The sequence below is a fragment of the Miniopterus schreibersii genome, assembly GCF_964146895.1.
Source record: "Miniopterus schreibersii genome assembly, chromosome: 17".
Classification (NCBI taxonomy): Eukaryota; Metazoa; Chordata; class Mammalia; order Chiroptera; family Miniopteridae; genus Miniopterus; species Miniopterus schreibersii.
In genome coordinates, this window is record NC_138117.1 from 5,764,213 (window position 1) to 5,788,241 (window position 24,029).

Below are 24,029 nucleotides of genomic sequence, written 5' to 3' on the forward strand. Positions count from 1 at the left end.
CTGGTTCTTGCTTTCCTGCGGGCTTCCATGTTCCTGAGAGCAGGAGGAGAATCTTCCTTTTAGAGTGGTTTGTGGCTTTCCCTCAGTTCTCCTGCCCTGCCCCTCAGACTTCAGTGAGCCTTGTTCAGCCGTTCCTACGTAAGGATCCTTTGTCTCTCTCCTGCTAGTAGATTGCCCTGCTGGATGCTCACTGGAAAGTGCGGAGCACCGGTGGGATTTCTTTCCGTTCTTTGCGCTCAGACTTCAGTAGGCCACAGACCAGCGTCTCGGGGCGACTGTTCTCATCTCCAGTCCCGTCCCCCCATCAGCCTTCCTAGTGTCTGCTGGAGGCCTGTTGAAAAGTGATGGCAGGTGGGTGGGTTCCCCTCCATGTAGGGCTTTCAGAGGTGCTAAACCATGCCAGCCCCTGCATGGAAACATTTGTTGAAAGTTCAGTTTTCTTCTTACTGGTGTTCTTGTCCTCCGGCTGCACCAAGAGTGAAGTGAAAGCCACTGTTTATTCCGTTTTCCTCTCGGGGGCCTTGCACTTTTACGACTTTTGTTCATTAGGTTTCTTTGTGACTCTGCTGTCTGATGGATGTTGAAAAGCTTTGATAGGTTGCATGGCTTACTCTTATTGTTACAATGGAATAGAGTTCTCTTGTGATCCTCTGTATCCTCAGGGAAGAGAAATTAATTGTTAATAAGTAACATGAGCTGCATACACACATACCTAGAAATCTGATGATTCCTTTATACTACATTTGACAGTTACCTTGGGTAAAGTTGCCCGTAGTTGGTAGCTCATACCTGCTCTGTCATTTCTTAGACTGTGATTACTCTCTCTTGCCTTGTTTTTGAAGTATTGATTCTTCCTTTCTGGTTTACTTAACTGTTTAGCCAGAATTCTTAAAATTATTCTTAGAAGTAAGATTAGCAAATAATTTCTTAAGAGCTACACAAATCTAAAAAATTCTTACTTTGCTATAGCTGCATAATAGAAAAATAGTGAGCTTTAAACTTCGATGAAGATGAACATGTCTATGTTTTCTGTCTCACTCATTGGTTCAAGATAAAATGCCGAGTCCTTTTTACCATTTATAACTTGGTATTTTATAAGACAATATCATTGCTTGACAAGGTTTCTGTAGCTGACAAGAAGAATGTATATGTAATTTTAATGCTCAGCAACTTTGGTTTCTGTCCCTTATTTCAGTTCTCAATTTTCAGCTTTTATGATGTAACTGAAAATGACTGTGGTGCCTTGATTTAACTAATCGGTGAGCCTGCGTGGAATGTGGATAAGTGAACCATTTTGGCAGTGAGCAGAGAAGTAAAGCACACTTTTCTCATTAGTTGTCTCCCAGGCTAAAATTAAACAGAATAATATATTGCCAAAATTTAGTGATTTATGGGGGATCTGTTCTGAGTCAACTCAGTTTCAGACTAATTGTCTGCACACTTATATGTTGGAGCTTTTGTGTTATTTTTAAAGGCTGTGTCTTGTAAATTGAGTATAATATGAAAATATCCCTTTAGACTTAAAAGAACATTACGTCTAAGTATAATTTCAACTAAATTGATGATAAATTAATAGATTATTCTGTTTTATCACCTATTTAACATTCATAAAGTTCAAGCTTGGCTGAGTCATTTAGTCATTTTTTGGTACAATATAATCATATAACTTATATGAACATTTATTGGTGAAATACTTTTTTAAAAAATTTATCTTTATTGTTGAAAGCATTACAGATGTCTTCTCCCTCCCCCCATTGACCCACCTTTTAACTTGTTCATTATAATAAAGTAAGTGAGACTTCAAGATTAATTTTTGTTGTGGAAATATTGTCACATTTGTTTTTCTTTTTCTCTAAAATTCTAATTTAAAGTGTGCTAATAACTTTTTTGAGAAAGTTTTTTAAAATTTACTTGACACATTTAGTTTTTGGCATATCTGAAAAGACTTTTAAAATAACTTGCCTAATATGGAGAATGTAATTTCTTAATTTACTTTTGTCTTTAGAGTGGTTTATATACTTTTCAATATATATACTGATTTGTTTATATAGGATTTTTGTGTATTTTTCATCATAAATTTAAAATGTTTATATGTGGCTTAATAGTTGAGATGGATAATATTGGAGAGAATAAAACTTACCCTGATATATTTATTTTTTACCCTGATATATTTATTTTTACCCTGATATATCAATTTTTTTATTATCATCTTTTATATATAACATTTGATAGATTCAAAAGAATATATATAGCATATATATAAGTCTTGAAGTAAAATCATGTAATGAATATCATTGACTGTTTGCTGAGAAGTTGATTATCAATTTATTTGCTGTTTTTATTTCCTATACAATCTCCACCCCTTTTGGGATGCTTTTCTGATCTTTTTCTCTTCAGCGTTTTGTAGCTTCTTTTCTGTTTGTCTAATAAGTTTATTTTTAATTATCCAGTTTGGATTCATTGGGCTTCTTGGGTTTGAGGCTTACTATCTTTCAACAATTTTATAAAATTCTCAGCTGTTATCTTTTTAACAATATTGCTTTTTACCCATTCCTTAGTATCTCCCTCTGAAATCTAATTAGACATTTGTTTGGTCTTCTTACTGAGTCCTCATGTCTCCTAACCTCATTTTACTAGGTTCCTCCCCCCCATTTTTTTCTGTCTCAGATGCATTTTAAATTATCTTTGTGTTTTTTGCATTTCACTAAATTTTTTCTTCAACTCTATTTAATCTGCTGTTTAACCCATCTAGTGAGTTTTGTGCTTCAACAATTAAAGAAGTCATTTCTGTAGTTTCCATTTTTCTCTAGAATATATTGTTTGATACTTTATCATTGTTGCACTTCCTTATGGTCCTGTACTTTAAACATGGCTGTTCCATGTTCTGTATGCGGTATCTCCAGTACTTGAAAAGTCTAACTAAACATGTTGTTTGTTGATTTTTTTGGCTTTCTCTCATGCTGATTTTTTGTTATGGGGACTATTCACAGATACTAATTTGTAGATGTTACGTGATAATGAATGGGAGGCTTTTTCAAAGAAAATTTTTTTTTGCTTTTTGTTAGTGACTAACAGGATATTTCTCAGCAAGAAAATCTAAGGCTCTTCTACTTCTATTTCTGTTCTTCCCAGTTCTTTCTCACGGCACGTGTACCTGTTTTTTAATGTTCCTTTTTCAAAAGGTAACTAGTTTCAGTTCTTTTCTGTAGTTATTTTAGTGTTTACTTATGTATTTTAAAATAAATAACTTGGCTTTTGTTGCTCTTTCTTAATTGTTCAGTTTAGAGCATTATTTATTTGAAGTCTTACTGTGGGCAATAATAATTGGCCAACTTTCACCCTCTTTAGCACCTGTCATGCATTCCTCTTATATACCCATGCTTCTGATATTGTTATATCATAGGTTTGATTAATCAAGTAATTCATTTTTTTAGAATTTACATAGTTCTGTCTACGAATATTATTTACATCACAGTCATGTTGCATCCTATAATTGGTTATCCTTGACTTTTTAATGTTTGTTTCTTCTGTATTAAATAGCTGTGCTTGTTGTTACTAAGTTTTCCCTGTGCCTGTCACTGACTCACTGTTGTCCTCCTGGGCATTCCCGTCACTGTCCTCCTGCCTTGGTCCTTTGTCTTCTGGGTCTCAGTGTCGTCTTCCTGTTGTTATCCCTCTTTTGGTGGATCACATTCTTTATTGTTGATGGCACGTTACTTGTGTTGTGTTCTCTGTTTATGCAACTTTAATTCTAAAATTGTATTACAGTGGGCTTGTGTGATAGGAAGCGGTTCATAATAATTTAAATCTAATTGTAATTTCATTTCTCTCTGTGGATTTTAGAAAAGTGTTTTAACCTTTAAGATTGAATTATGTATTCTTGAATTTAAATTTCTTAAATACTCCACTTAAATGTGTTCGACTAATTTTTTAAATTAAAAGCCTCTGTAAAAAATTTCCTTATGATTTTTCTCTCTCTCCCCCTTTTTTTAGTTTTTCATATTTGGAGGCAAATTCTGTTTCTCACCCAGTAACATTTTTTGAGAAAATGAGTTGTTATAAAACAAAGACACTATTCAAATGAACTCTCTCTGCATACTGTAATGCTATGTTTTTTTCACTTCATTGAATGACAGTCTCAGGTGTAGTCAAGTTCCTAGAATTATTTGAAAACAATATAATTTTGGGAAAGTCCTGTTTTATTTCCCTTGATATAACATAGCATTTTTAAACCTTATTATGTACACTACTGGTATTTGAGAAATAGAAGAATTTAGGTCCTTATGAGGAATTTACATTCTATTACAGAAAAAAGTATATTAAATTTCATTTTCCAGTTGACTTCAATTGTGAGTCCCTTTTTGCAGATTATCTTGTATTTTGCCTCTCCCATCATTCCTTTCTGGCATGTATTTGAGTGAAGCATTACTCATCAGCATGCTCATTGGTACGTGGATGGGGCAGTTGCTTGTGTTGTCTCGGCATGCTGCCTGGGAATCTGCATCGATTCCGGGTTCCTGAGAGAAGTAGCACTGTAAGACGGAACAGGAGTATACATGGCAGATTTCGCTCGTTTGAAAATTCTGTGCAAAGCTTTGAAAAAAAGGGAAATTTTCTCTTTCTCTTGCTTCCTGTCATCCATCCTATTTCCATCTTTGTGTGTTTCACTTCTCATAGGACTTGGTATGAATACTAACTTTACTAATGCTAATGACTTAAATAATCTGCAGTATTTTAGAACAAATGGGCTTTTCCCAGCTAACCTGAAAACCTACTTACCATTTTCCTGACTTTTTCCCCCCCAGCCCCTACCTTATGGCAGGTACTTTTCTAAATACTGGACATACAGTTCAGGGCAAAACTGACAAATATTCTTTCCTTCATATTCCACATATCCTTGTGGAGCTAATATTTTATTCATAAAATATATGTAGAAATGCAAAAGCTTATTTATGAATATGTATAACCTGCACATAAATTAAAAACTGGATATTCTGCTTTAGTTAAGCTCTGTGTATGCTGCTTTTTATCAGAGAGGGACAAGAGTATTTCAGTTGGTAGGTTTGAATTACAGCTTGTTGCACTGCAGCCTTTGTATGATGTCGGAGTGTTAGCCTCCATTTCATCTGGGCAGCTCTTTCTTTGCTTCTGAAGAGTTAAAGCTGTAATTTACAATGATTTATTGAGTGGTTATAATAATGCTTCCTTTCACACCCTGAATTAGTTTTATAAGATAAACAAAAAGGGGAGATAATATTCCATTTTCATGGCCAGTACAGAAATTGGTGTTTGCCTAAAAATATTAAGCTTATTTTTTTTTTAAAGACAAATGTACTTAAAAAACTTTTTTAACTTAATAACTGGTTGTTTTTTTTTCTGCAGTTCACATAAGACAGCCACAAACCCAACACTTAGATTTTTTCCTTCTGAATTTGTTGTTTTTTCAGATCTGTGTCAGCAGAGACCATTTCTCCCAGTAGCATATGCAGTCTGATCCTCATGTGGTGGGGACACACAGGGCCTCAAAGACCCTGGCTCTCCGGCACTGGAACCTAGCCCCTCCCCTTGGACTGCACCCATGTCTGTCTGTGCTGGGCTTTTGCCCTGGTCCCATCACCCTGAGGTGTCCTTAGGCCCGAAATGCCAAGCAGGTGCCATGTATGTGCCAACTCTGAATCAACATTGGGGGCTGCCTGGAGCCCAGGGTGAGGGCAGAGAGGCAGGCGGTGTCTGGGTTCCATCACAAGGAACACGGTGCTTGACTGGCAATGTCTGCCCTGGCAACGCCCACTTGACATGTCTGCAATGGGGTATTGGGGGAACAGGCTTCATGCCAGCCACCAGCCCAGCTCAGAAAGGGGGCCAGGTAGCTGCACTTGCAACTTTTCCACTGGCGGAAGCTTTATCCAGGTGAAGATAGCTGACTGGCTGTCGAAACGAGTTAGGTGCAACATGGGAGTAAAAATACTTTCATGGCACTTAAACAGAAATAACCTTAGTCTCTGGGTAAACTCTCAGTAATTCCCAGTCCAAACTGGAAAGGTTCATCTTCAGTGCTACTGGGAAACTAAAACAGAGTAAAGGATAGTCTTGCTTTAATAAAGTTTCAGAACGGGGGCACCCTCCTTTGAGAAGCCTCAGCAGAATACGCAAAAGTGTGTGTAAGAGACTGTTTCTGGAAAATACCAAAGGCACCAAACATAACCCCACCCTGGCCTTCCATTTTCCCTCAGTGCCACTCCTTGCCCCGGGTGGGGAGGCTGCTTCGGCCAGCTGACTTCTGCTCCGCGAATGTGTCTGGATGCCTGTTGAAGTCCGCCACTCATGGCTTGTGGGTTTTGGAGGCTTCAGGGGTTTTTCCATTTGCCTCTTCTCCTGCATCCTTCCGAAGGCTGCCTGGGCCAGGGTCCACTTGTCCAGGCCACGCAGCCTCTCCCTGTACGTTTCGCTCATTCCCACAGCTTCCAGGAGTTCCGCTGTCTCCTTTTTCTTCTTCCGCTTGGTCACAACAAGCTCTGAGTAGCCTTTCAGCCTCAAGGGCCCCTTTTGGACCTGCTTCTGGTGCCTGTCCAAGACAAATGCGCTTTCCATAAGATGAGTCACATTCCATAACATTCCTAAAAGTGCATAATGTGTGATTATTAGCATACAGGGTGGGGCAAAAGTAGGAGTACAGCTGTGAGTGCGTGAAGCAGTTTAGTCTTGTATTATTATTTATTACTGTTTTATTTTGCATTGGAACAACTGTAACCCTACTCTTGCCCCACCCTATATTTGCAGGTTGTACAGCAGTCACCATTTTCTCACTCCAGAGCATTTTCATTGCCCCCAGAAGCGCACGTTAATGGTTATTCTCACTCTCCCTTGCCCTTGGCTCTGACACCCACTGACCTCGTTTTCCTAGGGCTTTGCCAGTTCTGGCCATTTCACATAAGCAGGCTCATACAGTATGTGGTTTTCTGTGACTAGCTTCTTTCACGTTTTCAAGATTTATCTGTGTTGTAGCCTCTGTCAGTACGTGATCCGTCTTCACAGATAAATAGTTGTCCGTTGTTTGGCTGCGCCACATTTTATCCATTCAGCACCTCAGGGACATTTGTGTTTTTCCCATTTTTTTAACTATTATGAAAATTTAACTGCTATGAAAATTTATGTACAAATTTTTGCATGGACATATGATTTTAATTCTCCTGGTATGTACCTAGCAATAGAATTGTTGCATCATATTGTAACTGTGTGTTTTGCTTTTTGAGGAAATGTCAAAATGTTCTTCAAAGTATTTGCACCATTTTTACGTTCCCTCCAGCAGTGTGTGAGGGTTTGTCACCACTTGCTGTTTGTCTTTTGAATCAGAGCTATACTAATCCGTGTGAGGTGATGTCAACCTCATTACTTCTTATGAGGAATTATAACAATTTTCACATCTTGCGTTTTAGGAGCTGTGCTTCTTTGTGGTGTACAAGGACTAGCAGTTAATATTGACCCAGTCTTATACACCTGGCTCATTTATCAGCCTCAGAAACGAACCAGTAGGCATATGCAGCAGGTGAGACATTTTTGTAATTTTCTCAATGAATAATTTTTTCTTTCACTTATTAAAGTTATATATTTCTTCTATTGATTTTATTTATGGATGTACCAGATTTCCTCTCTCTCCCATTCTCCCCCTTTCAAGCATTTCTGTTTTTTAGTTTCTGCACAAGAAATTACAACTCAAAGTAGAGTTTCATTGACAATTAAAGGTGTTTTCTGTACAATTGCTTGTAAAGCAGACACATGATAGAGCCTGGTTTAGGTAGGTCGTCCTATTTTACGGTCCTGTTTTTCCTCATAATGCCTGTTTGTTCTCAGAGTTTCAGATACATAAGAATTTCTTAGTAAGCATTTGCTCTCTTTTTTGTTATCTCGACTTTTCTTCTTCATCTTTAGATTTGGTCAGCAAACATGCATTGAGTGCCTAACCCTGGGATTAGGATGGTTGGTGCAAAAAAGTTGGAGTATGTGTTTGTTTAAAAAGGTATAAATTTAAAAGTAAATAGTAGATAATTGTAGTTTCTAGAATATTTAACTGTAATTTTCCATGTCATGATACTTAAGTGTAATTCTGACAGATGGGTTTTATTCCCATTTTAAAGACAAAGAAACTGATGCTTATTTAGATTCTCTTACCTATTGTCACAAATCTAGTAAATGGCAGAGCTTAGAATTTAAGGCCAAATTTGTGCTCTATTGAATTGCATCTCCTATGGACTTAATTATAATTTTGTAATGTTCTACTTGGAATAGCTTTGTATCTTTTTTCTGAAATAACTTAAAGCTAGTTGACAGAAATACGCACATTTTTATAATTACATAAGAATATAAAAATTAAAAAGTACAACTCATGTCTCAAGGAGCATCTTTTAAATAATTTTCTTCACTTTGTTCTAATTTCATTTGAAACTTCTGCCGTCTCTCTGCCATGCCATTCTTCCCTTTATCAAATAGTCACAGACTATGAGACAGTATGCTGGACACTGGGGCTCCAGAAGTGAAAATCATGGTTGAGAATATCCCTCTAGAGCTCTTTGTAGTTCATTTGAAAATATTAAGGAACATAGTAATGCCATTCTTAGTAAGTGCTACCTTAGATGTATGTACAGGATTATATGAAAACAAAAAAGAGGAATAGTTATCACAAGCAGGTGAGGGTTTTAAAAGGAGGAATTAACAATTGAGCTAAACATCACAGGAGTAAGCTAAGAAGGAAGGTGTGCCTTGGTTGGTTGGAGCGTTGTCCCGTACACCAAAAGGTTGGGAGCATGTGCCCGAAGCAACTGATGGATTTTCTCTCTCTAAAAAAAAGATAAACTAACAAATACCCATAATCCTATTCATCCAGAGTTATAAATAACATTGGGGTAAGCATCTTCATAGCTAAATGCTAGTATTTTTCTTTATTCACTTAGAATATATTTTCAGAAGTGCAATTAGTGGCTCCAGGCATGTAGTTTAGTATATTTTAAGGCCCTTGTTATATTGCCAATGAAAGAAAGATTTTTGTTTGTTTGTCTGTTGTTTGGTGTTGCCAGTACCATGGCTTTCATTGATCTCATCTTTCACCTGTTATGCTTGAGTTCAGTATCACACGATGCAGCACATAATTTTTCTCTAATTGTTTATTTCATACTGATTTTGATCTGAGTTTGGTTGTAAGAGTGCCTGGTTGTATTGCAGGATTACAAATAATGGCCATGGAATTATTAAATGTTAGAGCATAAAGGGGTTTTCCAGCAGACTTCTCTACCCCCTTATTTTATAGATGAGGGAGTCTGCTTGAATCAAAACTTACATGATGCTGAGCATTTCTCATCTCTGTCTTAAATACCACTGCCTATTTAGATTTGTGTAAATACTGTCATTTTGACTAAATGTTTAATATGACAGCCGGTACTGTACACTGTGAGGTTTCCACAGTAGATTTAATCTTTTCATTTTCTCATTATTAGCTTTCTTGTTCTTTTACTCAGACTAAATAACAATTTGTAAAATAGTTTGCCTTTTCCCCTCTACCTCATAACTTGATTGTTACAAAGCTCTGTAACATACTATGTTGTCATTGAAATATTTATTCATAACCTAAATAATATTAAGTGCTGCGAGTTGGATCTGTGGAAGTGTGGTTGTTACTGTGCTGAGGGTAACGTTAGACTCCACTGCCACCTGCCTGGCCCCCCCAGATTCACCATTTGATGCAGCTGTATTACAGTTATCATCTGTTGTTTCCAAAGCTGCAATTTCCTTCTCAGTTTGTGGCTAAAACCCAACATTTGATGATTGTTTTCCACCCAGTTCAGCATTGATCTTTGATCCTGCAGCAAACTTAAAAATACCTACGCTTTTTTTTTTGCCAAAAATCTGACAAGATTGTATTGGGCGTCATCAATGGTAACATCAGACTTTATTTCAGTGAATAAAGATGAAACAGCTGCTTTATTGTTCAGCTCAGCACTCATGCATTCAATATAGGATCATAATGTTTTCCAGCTTTCTCTAACTATAGATATTTTTCTATGTTTTCTAAATATACTGTGGATATCACTTTGTCAGACAAAATAGACTTCCAGCAATTCTCAAAAAATATTGGACTGTCCATATTAACATTTACATAATCAGTTTATAGAAGTATGTGTCTAAAAATATAATTTTATAAGAATAACCTTAATTTTCTATTAACATTAATTTCCTTTTATTTACTTATTTTTATTTTTTTATTTATTGAATTTATTTGGGTGACCTAACATTAATTTTCAAAGCTAATTTTAGTTTTGATTTGCTCTTACTATGTTATCTTTATACGTCTTACTAAAATTTACAATTATTTTCAAGTTTTCACACAGAATTATAATTTAAAATTTAAAATGTCATTTCAGTGTGAGTGTGTATGTGTGTGGGGGGGAGGTTGAGGGAAGGGCGGGGAGAGACACAAAGAGGAAGGGCAAGAGAGATTGGTTGTTGGATTGACTAATTAATTTAAAATAAAGTCTTGCACGGCTGGGCGTGGCTCAGCAGTTGAGCGTCAACCTAGGGTCCAGGTGATCAGGGTTCAATTCTCGGTCAGGGCACAGGCCCAGGTTGCGGGATCGATCCTCAGTCAGAGGCGTGCAGGAGGCAGCCAATCAGTGACTCATCATTGGTGTTTCTGTTTCTCTCCCTCCCTCTCCTTTCCTCTCTCTGAGATCAATAAAGAGATATTAAAATAAAATAAAGCCTCAACCCCAACTTGTAAAGGACTTTGTTCAGTGATGCCCTGTTGAACCCTCCCTGCTCCTGAGTAGTAGTAATCCAGTTTCCCACTCGCCTCTCCAGCAGCCTGTGGTAGCCGGTCCCCTCGTGATGCCGCCCAGCAGAAGGAGGGAGGATGAGGCATCGGTTGGAAGTGCGCCCCTGGCAAAGCAGCAGTCCTGTCAGGCCTCTGAATATGCCAGCAGCCCTATAAAAACAAAAACAGTAACAGGTACGTGTCCACTCTAGAGGCTCTGTGAGCTTACCCAACCTCTGAGCTAACAAATTTTCAAGTTGCCTGGGCCACAGTTTCATGAATGCTGACCAGAGGCATGAGACTCCTGTTCCTCCCCCTTCTCTTATTTTCTGAGCTAGATCGTCTATGCAGATATAAAACATAAATTTTCTTTCATAAAATGTTTTATTTCCTTTATTGTGTAATGAAAAACAGCACTTTATGATTTAAGTTTAATTGGTGTTTTTCTCTTTAACTTACAATGTTTGTGATGATGGGCCACCTATCTTCAGGTGATTTTATATTTTTTCTTAGATATTCAGCTTTATTTCATATAACTCATTACCAAGCATATTGAAAAAAGTTTTATGTTTTCAAGAAGTCAAAACCCACTTGTTAAATGTCTGTAATGGGCAATACTCTATTATAGGTGATATTGAGGGTAGGAATGTTGATAAGGCATGATGCCTGCCCTTACGGAGTTTAAAATACGATTGTGTACTTAAGGAAGTTCAAATGGCCATTTGTGGGTTAGAGGGAAAGTTGGTGTTATTTTCTTCACATTTGACAGCAACAATAAATACACTAATATACATTTTTGTGGAGTTTTGTACATAACTATCATTATTCTGAGCTCTATTACTTTTTTAAAGTATGATGTTATGTTTATTTTATAGAATTATTAGATTTTTTACTTGTCAGTACCCACAGGCTTCTACTTTGTTGAGATTTACTATGTCAGTTGATAAAAATGCCAATGCTTATTTTTTGTATCATAGAAAGATTATCTGTAACTTGCATTGAGTTTTTAATATAAAACTAGATATTTTTTTCCTTTAGTTACCATCTCTTTAACTGGTGATCTACATAAAGGCCTATAAATATTACTTCTGAATATAAATGTCCATTAAGTGTCAATTGATAAAAATAAATTTAATCTTATGTACATATTAACTATGTATTCTGCCTCCTGCTTTACTGTTTAGTCCTGATCTTTTTTCTTTTTAAAAATTGATTTTAGAGTGGGGGGGGAGAGAAAGGAAGAAACATCTATGTGATAGAGAAACATTGATTAGTTGCCTCTGTACATGCTTCATCCAGGGATTGAACCCACAACCTGGGTATGTGCCCTGATTAGGAATTGAACCTTCAACCTTTTGGTGCATGGATGACACTCCAACCACCTGAGCCACACCAACAAGGGCTAGTCCTGTTCTTTAAATCACACTTGATAGTTGATATAAAGTTATTAAGGATGGGTAAAGATGACAGAAAATGCTTATCATTTCTGTCTCATCATTGATGTTTCTCTCTCTCTTTCCCTTTCCCTTCCTCTGTCTGAAATCAGTAAAGATATATTTAAAAAAAGAAAAGAAAATGGTTATCATTGAAATGAAGTTACATGACATAGAACTATATAGAAAATATCACAAATTTTAGAAAAATACATATTTGCTATGCGTGGAGAAGTTTTTTATCTAAAGTCACATCTTGTATCAGCTACACACCAGTTCACAAATGATACCAGTTACTATCTGAGACATATTTTGCTTTCTTATACTTCCCCATTTTTAATAAGAAATTAATATTAATTTTATAATGAGTAAAGTAACGTAACCAAAAAACAGCTTCCTATTACTAATTATCACTTTATAGAATATGAAGAAGTGTGTAAAGAACACATTGTTCTTTATTTCAAATTACAACATGAACTGTGGGTCTTTGAGTTGTGCGGTTTGCTTTTTCTGTCTTTAGTGTTCCCCTGTTTCTAGAACACTTAAGTCAGATATCTGATAGGTATTCTCCTTATGGTTAAGCATATCAGTACTTCACCCAATATAGATTCTTACACAAGCTAGCGTAATAGTGAGCAGTTGTCAAACTAGTGCCCTGTCCTGGCCTTGTTTTGACTCTTTGAGCATTTACAGGAGGATACCCACCATTGTTACTTTTCTGGAAATCTTGGTGGTAGTGCTCTCTCCTTTTGCTTGAGAATGCTCTTTGCCAGCCATATGCTTTAATTAGAAGTAGGTGTCAAAAAGTTTTGTTTTAAGTAGAGTATACTGTTCCTGTTTGGTTTTAAATTAAAAATGTTTTATAAGTCCTTTGAATTTTTACCTACTTCTAAATGTAGTTATCATTGTTTTTGTTGTTCTTTACATTGCGTCGTGAACTGTAATGAATTTGGTAAGGTATTCATAGCTTTTCACACATCGTGTTTTTGTTTTACTTTTTCCATCTTTACCTTTTTAAAGATACAGTTCAGTAGTGTTAAGTATATTCACATGTTGTGAAATACACATTTTAATTTTTAAACTGAATTTTACAGTGGAGAAATGTTAGTATTAATTTTTGTCTGAATTCTTATTAATGTTTTTTATTTTTATAATCTCAACCTAAGGTCCAATGTTGGTCTTATGTTCATCCCCAACAATTTACGTGGTATTTCTGGCACATGATGGCCAAGGCCAGCTGATAAAGTACTGGCCTTGATTTTGGTGTTTAATTATTCAACATGAAGCAGACATCTTCCTCTTCCTATCTCAATTAACCAGTGTGAAGTAGCTGCTGCAGTGGGAACACGTGACTAATGACTGGAATGTGTTGACAGCAGAACAGCACTGTTTTAGTGATGCAGGCACGCAGGGCAGACCAAGCCAGAACAAAGTCGTGTTTCACATGAAGATAACACATTATTACAGAACTCTAAATTATCTTCTGGAGGATTCGTATACCCTTCAAGGCAAGGAAACCCTAAAAGATAGGACATCTGTTTACCCTATGTTTTGGAAACCTTATGAACATTAATTTGGGGCTCTTGACAAAAATGTCTGTAATGGAGATGAAAACTATAAAAAGCAGGATACTCCATAAATGATAGCTTTAAAAAATACTGTTCATTATCATCAAGTCTAAAGCTCTGTAAATACAGTTAAAATAATAGAAGGCCTTTTCATTTGACTGCTTAAATACTACCAAAATAATAAAGTTGTGATATTTAATTATGTAAATTTTAAGAGGTAATGTCACAAAAGAAAAGTATGGAACTTTAACTTCTGACCATGATGGAGTAAAAGGGACTAGGTTTGTATTCCTGCTGTAAATAACACACTGGTCAAAATATGTGGGAGAAATAAAAGGTCATACACATTGGACAGGAGGCAGTATAGGATGTGGTCCCTCATAGAAGGGAAACAAGTGAGGGGAGGCCTAGGACTGCCCTGGCTTTCTGGCTGTAGGCACATTCCAGCCCATAGAGCAGGGTGGGATATACCAAACTGAGCTCAGCTGTCTTGCTGACTTGAAGTTATGGGAAGTACAGGGATAGAAGTATAAGGAGGCAGAGATGACTGGCTCAGTTGGTTGGAGTGTTGTCCCGTATACCAAAAGGTGGTGGTTTCGATTCCGAGTCAGGCTCATACCTAGGTTGCAGGTTCCATCCGTACTCGGGGTGCATACGAGAGGTGACTGATCGCTGTTTCTCTCACCCCCCTCCCTTTCCTCCCCTCTTTCTTTCTCCCTTCCTGTCTCTCTAAAAATCAATAAGAACATATCCTCAGGTGAGGATTAAGAAAAAAAGTCAAGATGGTGATGGTGGGTGACTGCATGATACACTCTAAGAGCCATAAGAACCGTGAGGCTGAAAAAATTCGATTTACCGAGGTCATTTGGCCAGAGGAGCTTTAGTTGTTAGGGAGTGAGTGGGAACTGAGCACAGAGACAGCTTATGAACACCACTCTTTCAGAGAATCTGACCCCATGGCACTCGGTGCGCCTGTAGCTCTAGAGAGGCAAAGAGGAGAGAAGGGAAAACTGGAGACGCAGTGACGGTAGTGGTAATTTATACAATGAGATTACAGACGAAGCAGAATATAAACAGATGCAGGTTTAACAGTCAGGAGAATTGCCTTTTCCTCTGAGTCAGAGGTAAGAAGATAAGAATATATATACCGTTATTGGTCAATTTAGTTAATTTTGTCTCCTCAACCAAACGTATTTGCAGGATAAGTATTGTTTTCCTTGCACTGTTTCAGAGAATGTAAGAGGCGAGGAAATTTTTTCAAAGTAATCCCCTTGTTTTTCACATATAAGGGATATGTTCCTTCTAAGCAAATAAGACATTACACTATATTTAACCTTTTTGAAAAAAATCAGTTTGATATGTTACTCAAGGTTTGAAATTCCTTTAAGTCTTTAAAAAATCATTCTATCCATAGGAAGTAGTATACTTGTAGGATGGTTTCAAGTAGGGAGATTTTCAATTTTTGCTAGTAATAATTGCTCCTGAATTCACGGATGTATTTTGGATTTCTAATTTTTAAGAATTGTGGATTATAAGTAGAATGGTCACACCAATATAGTTATTCATCTAAAAGTGTTTAAGCCATTCTTAATTTGTTTAAGCTTGAATGTGAGCAAGTATATTCTTAATTACAAAGTGGAATTAGTATTAATATACAAGATGTATATTTTTCTGAATTTTTGTATAAGTTTTTCACTTTAATCATATAAAATTTTCATAAAATTTCTATGTGGTTAAATATTTAATTTTGGAAAATATTAAATCATGAGAGTAGATGCTAATGCATAATATGCAATTGATTTTATTTTTTCAGGGATAAAATGTGGTTTAAGTAATATTTTTTCTTTGAATAGGAAAAGGTTTAAAATGAAATGAAGTATATCTAATGAAGTACATCTAAAATAAAACAACTTGAAAATGTCATTCAGGAGTACTTAATGAAAATATAGATATATTAAATTGTTTTTTCCCCTTTTGTTCTTTGGAAGAAAAATTATTTTTATTTCTAATTCTAAAATTTATAGAAAAGTATGAGCAGCCTGCAGAGTTTAAAATGATATTTAATATTCAAATTGTACATTGTTTCTACATTATTCTGGGCAGTGGGCATAATTTATAGTCAGACAACAATTCTAAGCTTTGTTTCCTAAAGGATTTCAACAGATGCCGATAATGATGAGATATATCAGACTTATTCTGGATGGTTGTAGCCATAGACTAGAGTTTCTTAACACTTACATTTCAATTTATGTTTCATGAAACATTCCTTGATCATTTGAATGATAATTTTTATACCTGTATCTGGTAATTGTGCTACTCACTTGGTACTACCATATACCTGAATTTCTTTCATTCCTAGTGTTCATATGAGGACTCCTCAAATAAATCCTCAGCTCATAAAGAGATATCATTTATACTTTTTTAGTGTCTCCTGGTGCATCTAGCAGAACGTCTTATAGTGTTGTTGATTTCAAGAATGTGTTCAGTTTAACAAACTAGGTTTATTGATTTCTATTTTTATTTTTTTTATATTTTGAAATATGTTTTTATTGATTTTAGAGAAAGGAAGGAAGAGGGAGGGAGAAAGAAACATTGATGTGAGAGAGAAACATAAATCTGTTGCCTCCCACACACATCCCTACTGGAGACAGAACTCAAAACCCAGGCATGTACCTTGTCCAGGAATAGATCCGGTGATCTTTTAGTGCACAGAAAGAACAGTGCTCAACCAACTGAGCCGCACCAGCCAGGGCACTGATTTTTATTTTTAAATGTACCACAATTTGCATAGCATGCGCGTGATGTCTTTTCTTCTGGGAAGCTCAATTCTCAAGTAATTATTTCATATTTAATTTTTAAAAATTCTTATTTTCTATCTCCTTGGCTCATTTTTTATTTGTCTAGGACTATAGAGCAGAATATTTATTTATGCATGGTTTCTTTTAATATGTTCCAGTTTTACTCTCATTTTTACTTTGAAAGTAGAATATAGACCACTAAATTTTGTCAAAGGAAATGGCTTTAGAAGATAAATTATTTTACTGTTGAGAAATTCCTTTTAAATTCTACATCCTATTGGAGTTATTTTACTTGGATTACTGTTTTCACTACCTCACTCTTTCCCCTGTTATATGTCCTAGCCCAAGCCTGGATCAAAATAAAACAAAGGAGAAAAAAACAAACAAAACCAGTGTTTTTGGTTTCCTTGAATACAGCTGAGGCAGGTTTACATTTTGTTAAAAGCATTACTAAATAGTAAGAGAGAACGAATTAAAACAAGTACAGAGAACACAAATTATTTGAAAATAGTTCATCTTTAGAGTAGTAGTTTCAGACTTTTTTCTTAGTGAATTCCTATCAGTAAAAAAATTTGAGTAAGCATCCAGAGTATGTCATTTATTGATTTATATATTAAATATATTTTTCACTATATTAATATATTATAAAGGATACTAAGTAATTTTAATTTTATTAACATTTAAATGTTATGATTCTGATAAAATTTTAATAATACTTCACTATTTTAGAGTAGTAGTATTTTGTTAAATATTTAAAATAAAGTTTAATTCTTTGTTATGATAACTTTTAAAGGTTTAGTTTTCATTCTATATATTTAATAGTTGATTTGAGTGGCTGACGAAGTTAAATAGCCACTTTACTGATATACACAGATCCAAGAGGGGAGAGGGCAGCATTGATGCAGCCAGGCATTTATTTTTCAGTCCCATTCGTTTTGTTAAGGTCTTTGTTGACATCAGGCTGGTAAATTTGCTTCTTCCTTGTGTAAATAAAATATTTTTCGAAATTAATCTAAAGGTGTTGCTTTTTTCTTTTAAAAAAAATTTGTGATATCTTTAATACATATGTTTGGGTGTGTGTATTTTTACAGGAATCTTTTAAAAGTATGTATGTATCCAAATTGTGAAGATTAGTTTAATTACTAGTAGATAATAAAATTTGTAAATCTTATTAACTATGTATATATAAAGAAATTGTAATAAGTCACAATTAAGTGAAAACAAATGAAAGACCGAAGGGCCCTTGCCAATTTGTTGTTATTAAATATCTACTTTTCCTTCAGTTTACTTAGCATAGTGTTATCTGTGGCCTTCTGACATGGGGACTCAATTCCATTCTATTCTACTAAATGTTAACAGTATGTCTTTCTAATTTTTAGATAAAAGTAAATATGAATAGGTGTTTTTACATTTCCCCCCAACAGCTCAGCAGATGGTCTTGCATTTTTGTGTATCACATATCTGAAGGACACTCCTGTAATGGGTGTTATTATTTGGAAGTTTTAGGGTTACCTAGAGAAAGTCCCTCATGTAGGTTCCAGATTGGAGGGTCCCTAGAAGCAAAGTTAAACTGAGAAAAGTATTGCCTAACATAGCTGAATAAATGTTCTAGGGCCAGAGAAAAGATTTAGAGGAGTAAAAAAATTAATAGCATCTCTAAAAATGCAGACTTAGGCGGGATTCGTCTGGGTAATGATCGCTGAATATGGCAATGAAAGGAGTCAGCGCCAGGTAAGCTAAGTGGGCTGCGAGGTTGAATGGTTCTTGTGGCAGTAAGTCTGGGAAATGGGGGGGGGGTGTGTGAGTTCGCTGATATGCTTAAAGCATTTGGGGACATTTTGGAGCCTATGCAGGCTGTGAAATGAAAGGGCTGGGTTGGTACAACTACTAGCATGTTGCCTGGTTTCCCCCCTAATTAATAGGTGATTCCTTTACTAGGGGAGACTCCTTTGTTTTCTTTTTCTTTTTAAAAAATTTTTATTGAATTTATTGGGGTGATGTTGATTAATAAATTTATATAGGTTTCATGTGTACATTCTATAATACATCATCTGTATATCATATTGTGTGTTTACCAACCAAAGTCAGGTCTCTTTCCATCACCATTTATCCCCTCTTTACCCTCTAAATTAGACAGGGCTCTGATTGCAAGAGATTGAAACTGTATTCAAATGATTTTAAGTAAAAAAAAAGAGGGGGGATATTTATCGATTCCCATTACCAAAATAGTAAAAAAGGCAAAGACAGATCTTTTCTTTGGAATGACTTAGAACCAGACTCCCCATCATCAGGACTTCGTCATTTCGTGTTGGCTTAATTTTCTTTTACTGAACATAGGTTTCTTGACATCACAGTGCACATAGATAGCTATGGCATATCTGGACTCACATACTTAACTCTCTGTGTTCAAAGAGGAACAGATCGGATCCAGCATCTGTTGAAAACATGTGTGAGGAGGATTTTGTTTGGCCTCTCTTGGACCATGTGTACACACACATCTTGGACAATCACTGTGGCCCAGGGAGTTAGGTACCAGGATTGGCCCAGTGGCAACCCAGGATGGGACATGTGTCTACCTCCATGTTCAGGGATATGAGATGTTTTACCAGAAAATGTAAGGATAGCAGAAACATGGCTCCTGGGGATAATTTTTGAGAGTCAGTCATCTATTCCAGTTTATGTCTATTAATTTTTCACTTTATAGTTAGTCTCAGAAGATTTAAAACACCACATTTTGATTATATAATGTTTGGACTAACTCGCAGTCACACATTTCTATTTTGGTAGGAATAAGGTAAATGGATTATGAAGGTATTGTACACATGATCTGGGGGTCAGGGGGAGGAAGAAGCTGGAATAGAAAGGCTTGGTATTTATAAGATAGATTGCAGACTTTGTAACAGGTTTTTTGTTTGTTTATTAACCTAGAATTTGTTCAGTTATGGGAAAAGAATTAGGAAGTGTGTTTGTTGTGTACAGTACGGTTTTGCTTTACACAATTTATTAATTTTGTAACTTTTATTGTAAATATTTTTTTCAAGAGAGTCACTAATTTGGGTTAACATATGACTTAAACTGAGATAATTTTAAAGTTGTTTGAGAACACATTGTGATGATAATAAGTATATTGAAAGTTTTTTGAATGTAGAGTTCTTCTACTTCTGCTGGTTTTTACACGAACTGGCAAGAATTCAGCAAAAATTCAACCAAATTGTTTTGTATGCAGTCTCCCTCCGCCTCCCCTTTGTAGCAGTCAGAACAAGATTATAGTTTCCAGATGAAATTCTGAATGTCACATAGTGATGACATATATTTTCCTGGTTGGCTCAGCATGAGATGCAATTTTGCATGCCATGTCACGCTGACTTGCAGAATCCAAAAGCCATTATTTCCCAAGGGGCTTTCAGGAGTGATAGTATCGAATGTAGTTCGTATTTTGATGAAAAGTCTCAGGCATTATTGCAGTTTCTATGGCAAGTTGCTTAAAGCTTTATATATTATCTAAACTCCAGAATTTTAAAAATAGTATTACTACATAAAGGTCACTTTTTATTCAAGTTATTTAAATTTATATTGCCAAATAAAGTTGCCAAAAGTAATGATTAGTGCAAAATATAGATCAAGATTAGGAAGACAGGGTAGAAAAACCAGTGGACTTGGGACAAAAACCCTACTTTTGTTGTTGTTTTGTTAATCCTTACTGAGGATATTTTTTCCATTGCTTTTCAGAGAATCCGGGTAGCGGGGGAGAAAGGGAGAGAGAGAGAAACATCAGTGTGAGAGAAACATGGACTGGTTGCTACTGGCTGCCTTCCTCTTTTGCCCCAACTGAGGGTGGGGAGCGAACCTGCAACCCAGGAACGTGCCCTTGACCGGGCATCGACCCGGAGACCCTTTGGTGCGCAGGCCAACACGCTAGCCACGGAGCACACTGGCCAGGGCCAAAAAGCCTAGGTTTTGACCTGAGTCCCATGTGTCAAGCTAACTTCAGACAGTCACAGTTTCTTTCTAAAATGATAAGTATACCCAATAATATCTCATAGATTTAAGTCTTCTTATGAAACTTAAGTATAAGACTTAAATAAAGTAAGATATGTGAAAGTTCTATAGAGTGATAAAACGCAATTCAGATGGAAAGTAAAGATCTCATGTTTTATGTTTGTATTTTAAAAGGAAAATACAAGGCGTCAAGCAAGGTGAAGCTTATTTCATCTATTGGCTTCTGCCTCTGAAGTGGATTTTCTTTTTTCTTTTCTCTGTTTGATCTTAATGGTCTTAAAGTTGCCTTAACACCTAGTATTTCCATTCATGCCTGCCTAACATTTGTTTCACACCAGTGATCTTTCTATTTTACATTTGTCTTACTGACTTGCTTTGTTATACCACCCTTACTTATTTATTAATTAATTTATTTATTTAAGTTGTCTCATATCCTATTGCCTAGACATCTCTGTTTAGGTATCTTTCAGCCACTCAAGCAGAGCATGTATGAAATCTGTACAGCTACGCACCCCCCCCCAACTGACCATGTTACTTAAGGCTGAACCCAAGGATTTATCCTAATTGTCTCCTTTTACTGCCCATTCTGCCTCTGAGTCATGTCTCTAAACTTTCTTTTCTTTTTCTTTTTTTAAATATATATTGATTTCAGAGAGAGGAAAGGAGAGGGAGAGAGAGAGATAGAAACATCAATGATGAGAGAGTCATTGATCGGCTGCCTCCTGCACGCCCCCAACTGGGGACCGAGCCCGCAACCCGGGCCTGTGCCCTGCCCGGGAATCGAACCCTGATCACCTGGATCCTAGGTCGACGCTCAACCGCTAAACCATGCCCGGCCGGGCTCGAAACTGTCTCAGCCTGACCGTATGCAGCAGCCCTGGTCTGAGCCATGTAACTTCTTGCACAGAGTAATACGAGGCTGTTCTAACTGGACTCTGGTGTCAGTTCCAGATTATCTCACCATCTGATCTCAGTTACCCTGACTTACTTTCCAGATGACAGCAGGTCATCTTATTAAAAATCTAAATTGGATCATTTTATTCCCTGCTTAAAACACGTTAGTGACTTTTTATTGCACTTAAGATAAAGTCCAAACTCCCTAACGCTGCCTGCGTAGTGCGACCTGGTCAAGTTGTGGTCAGGCTCTTCCATCCCATCCTTTGTCATTGTTTCTTACGCTCACCCTCTTTTAATTCTTCAAACACTCTGTGGTTTTTCTTGCCTGAGATCTTTTACATATGCTTTTTCTACTGTTTCCATTGCTCTTTTCATAGCTATGTATTTTTCATATTTCAAGTCTTAGTTTAAATGTCATCCGCTCAGTAAAGAAACCCTCCCTATTCAGTCTTTTAAAATAGGTCTGTGCCGCTCCCCCAAGGTCCCCTACCTCAAGATCACTGTTCTTCCTGATAACACTGATCATAGTTTTCCATTCTTTTTTATGTCTCTTCATCTGGAATGTATATCAAGGACCACATCTGACTTTTGTATTCCTGGAATCTAACAACTATTTCTGGCATTGAGCAAATATGTAGTAAATAATTACTGTATGAATGAATGAAACCTTTTCTCTCGTTCTTTTTATTTAAGGGCCTAACAGTCATATTCCCTAATCTTTTTTTGCCCCCTGTTCTTTAATTGATTTAAATTGATGTCCTATAACTTTTCATATCTGTTCCCAGTTTTTCCAGGGATATTTATCAAATATTTAGGAGAGGCTAGCAGCTTTTGGTACATTTTAAATTGGTGCACATAATCTTTTAGGGTATTCCTGCTACATCAGAAATTTTGGTATGTTTATAAATGTTGAATTATGATAATAGTCCTGATACAACCATGATATTGACACAAAATTTTATCTTTAGTCAAATAATCAGTACATATAACTGTGAACCCTTGCAGTGTTCTTAACTCTGCTAAGTGCTTTTGGAAACTGAAAGTAGCATAGGACACAGCTTCCGTTCTGATGAACTTTAGGTTCTAGGTGGAGAGGGGAAAAAGTATGTGCAATGTGGTAGCTTTATATAACCGTGAAAAATTTAGGGAAAGGAGCCAGTACTAGCTTTCTGAATTTGTAATAAAAAACTGTGTAATCCTGCGGCAAGTCCTCAAGCGTTTCTCTCTTTCCCAAGCTTATAACACCCCATCTTTATCTCTTAGGAAGCCTCTCTTTTCCTTAGGGGCTCTCTTCGGTAGTCATCTCTCTGCTTATGACTGTTTAAAGGATGTGCTGCCTCTCCAGGATGATCTACAACCTGAGCTTGCAAGGTTTATTCTCAGGAGACTTTTTATCTTTTAAGGGTTTTGTTTTGTTTTAAGTAATTCAACTCTGTTTAAGAAAATACCCCCAACACAGTATTGTCTTGGCTATGAGTACGTGGCTAAATAGCTTGATTTCCCATGAATATAAAGGAAAAATAAAGATTGGCACACTTTTCTTCTTTGTGATTATTTAAAATTTCAAAAATGAAATAATAAATCATAAAAGTTACAATTTTGACCAAAAAAAGTCAAATAATATGCTACTAGGGAAAGATTTCAAGAAGGTACACATATGATGTTTTTTTCTTTTTAAAAATTCTGTAGATTGATTGATTCAACCAATATTTACTGAGCAAGATGCTACTCGATATAAATAAAGGATACATAGTTGGTCATCTCAGTGAAATGAAGACTGTCTTAGTATCAGCACTCTGTTGAATAAAGTACATAAGCACAAATTGATGGTTAGCTATCTTATCGTTAAAGGAAAAATTGCTATAGGAATTTTTTATTGTTGTTACTCTTCTATTAGAAGTCATCCTCCCCTGCTGACAGTTAACCACTACCCTTTATTGCTATACCATGTAGCTCTGCTCTGTTGCTACTTTTGGAAAGACAAATATTCCAATGTTTAAAGTTATACCATGAAAAATTAACTGTTATACAGAATTACGTGAGATTATAGAGGAAGGACCAAATCTAATTGGGGAAATCAGTGACCATGGCTCAGAGGAAATGGCATGTAAGGTACAACTAAAACAGTAGACTGATTGTGCTGGGAAAGGAGGGTAATCGTTTCCCATCTGGTAAACTTCAAGTTCTTTTCTATACATTATAGTCAGTTTTTATCATTATTCCTTATATAGTACTGTCATGAATTGTTTTTATATACATCATGACTTTCAAAGTGAATAGTGTTCTTGACATCAGGTATAAGTATTGTTAAATTCTCACACTTAAATTGCTTTCTCCAAGTGGCATAGCAAATGGCACAGGTGAAACTATAAGTCAAGTTGACTCCAAGTACAGAACTTTCTCCAGAAATGAAGGTTTACTGTTGATTGTACCAAGTTGGATGGCGCATGCCTAAGAAATAAGTGTTGATATTCTTTTAACCTATAAGATTTGGGTCTCAAAATTACCTCATTTATTGTTGAAAACAAGAAGT

At 36.1% G+C, this 24,029-nt stretch overlaps 1 protein-coding gene across 6 annotated transcripts in view; it reads left to right on the top strand.

The window, feature by feature from the left end:
- VPS13B (vacuolar protein sorting 13 homolog B) overlaps window positions 1–24,029 on the top strand; it is a 454,815-nt gene that overhangs the window by 150,115 nt on the left and 280,671 nt on the right. For 4 of the 6 annotated variants that reach the window (XM_081116977.1, XM_081116974.1, XM_081116975.1 and 1 more), the window contains exons 20-21: window positions 7,437–7,546; window positions 10,849–10,996. In XM_081116977.1, the coding sequence (XP_080973103.1) occupies window positions 7,437–7,546; window positions 10,849–10,996 (258 nt within the window). The remainder of the gene's footprint in view (window positions 1–7,436; window positions 7,547–10,848; window positions 10,997–24,029) is intronic. The other 2 variants (XM_081116979.1, XM_081116976.1) reach the window with 1 other exon arrangement.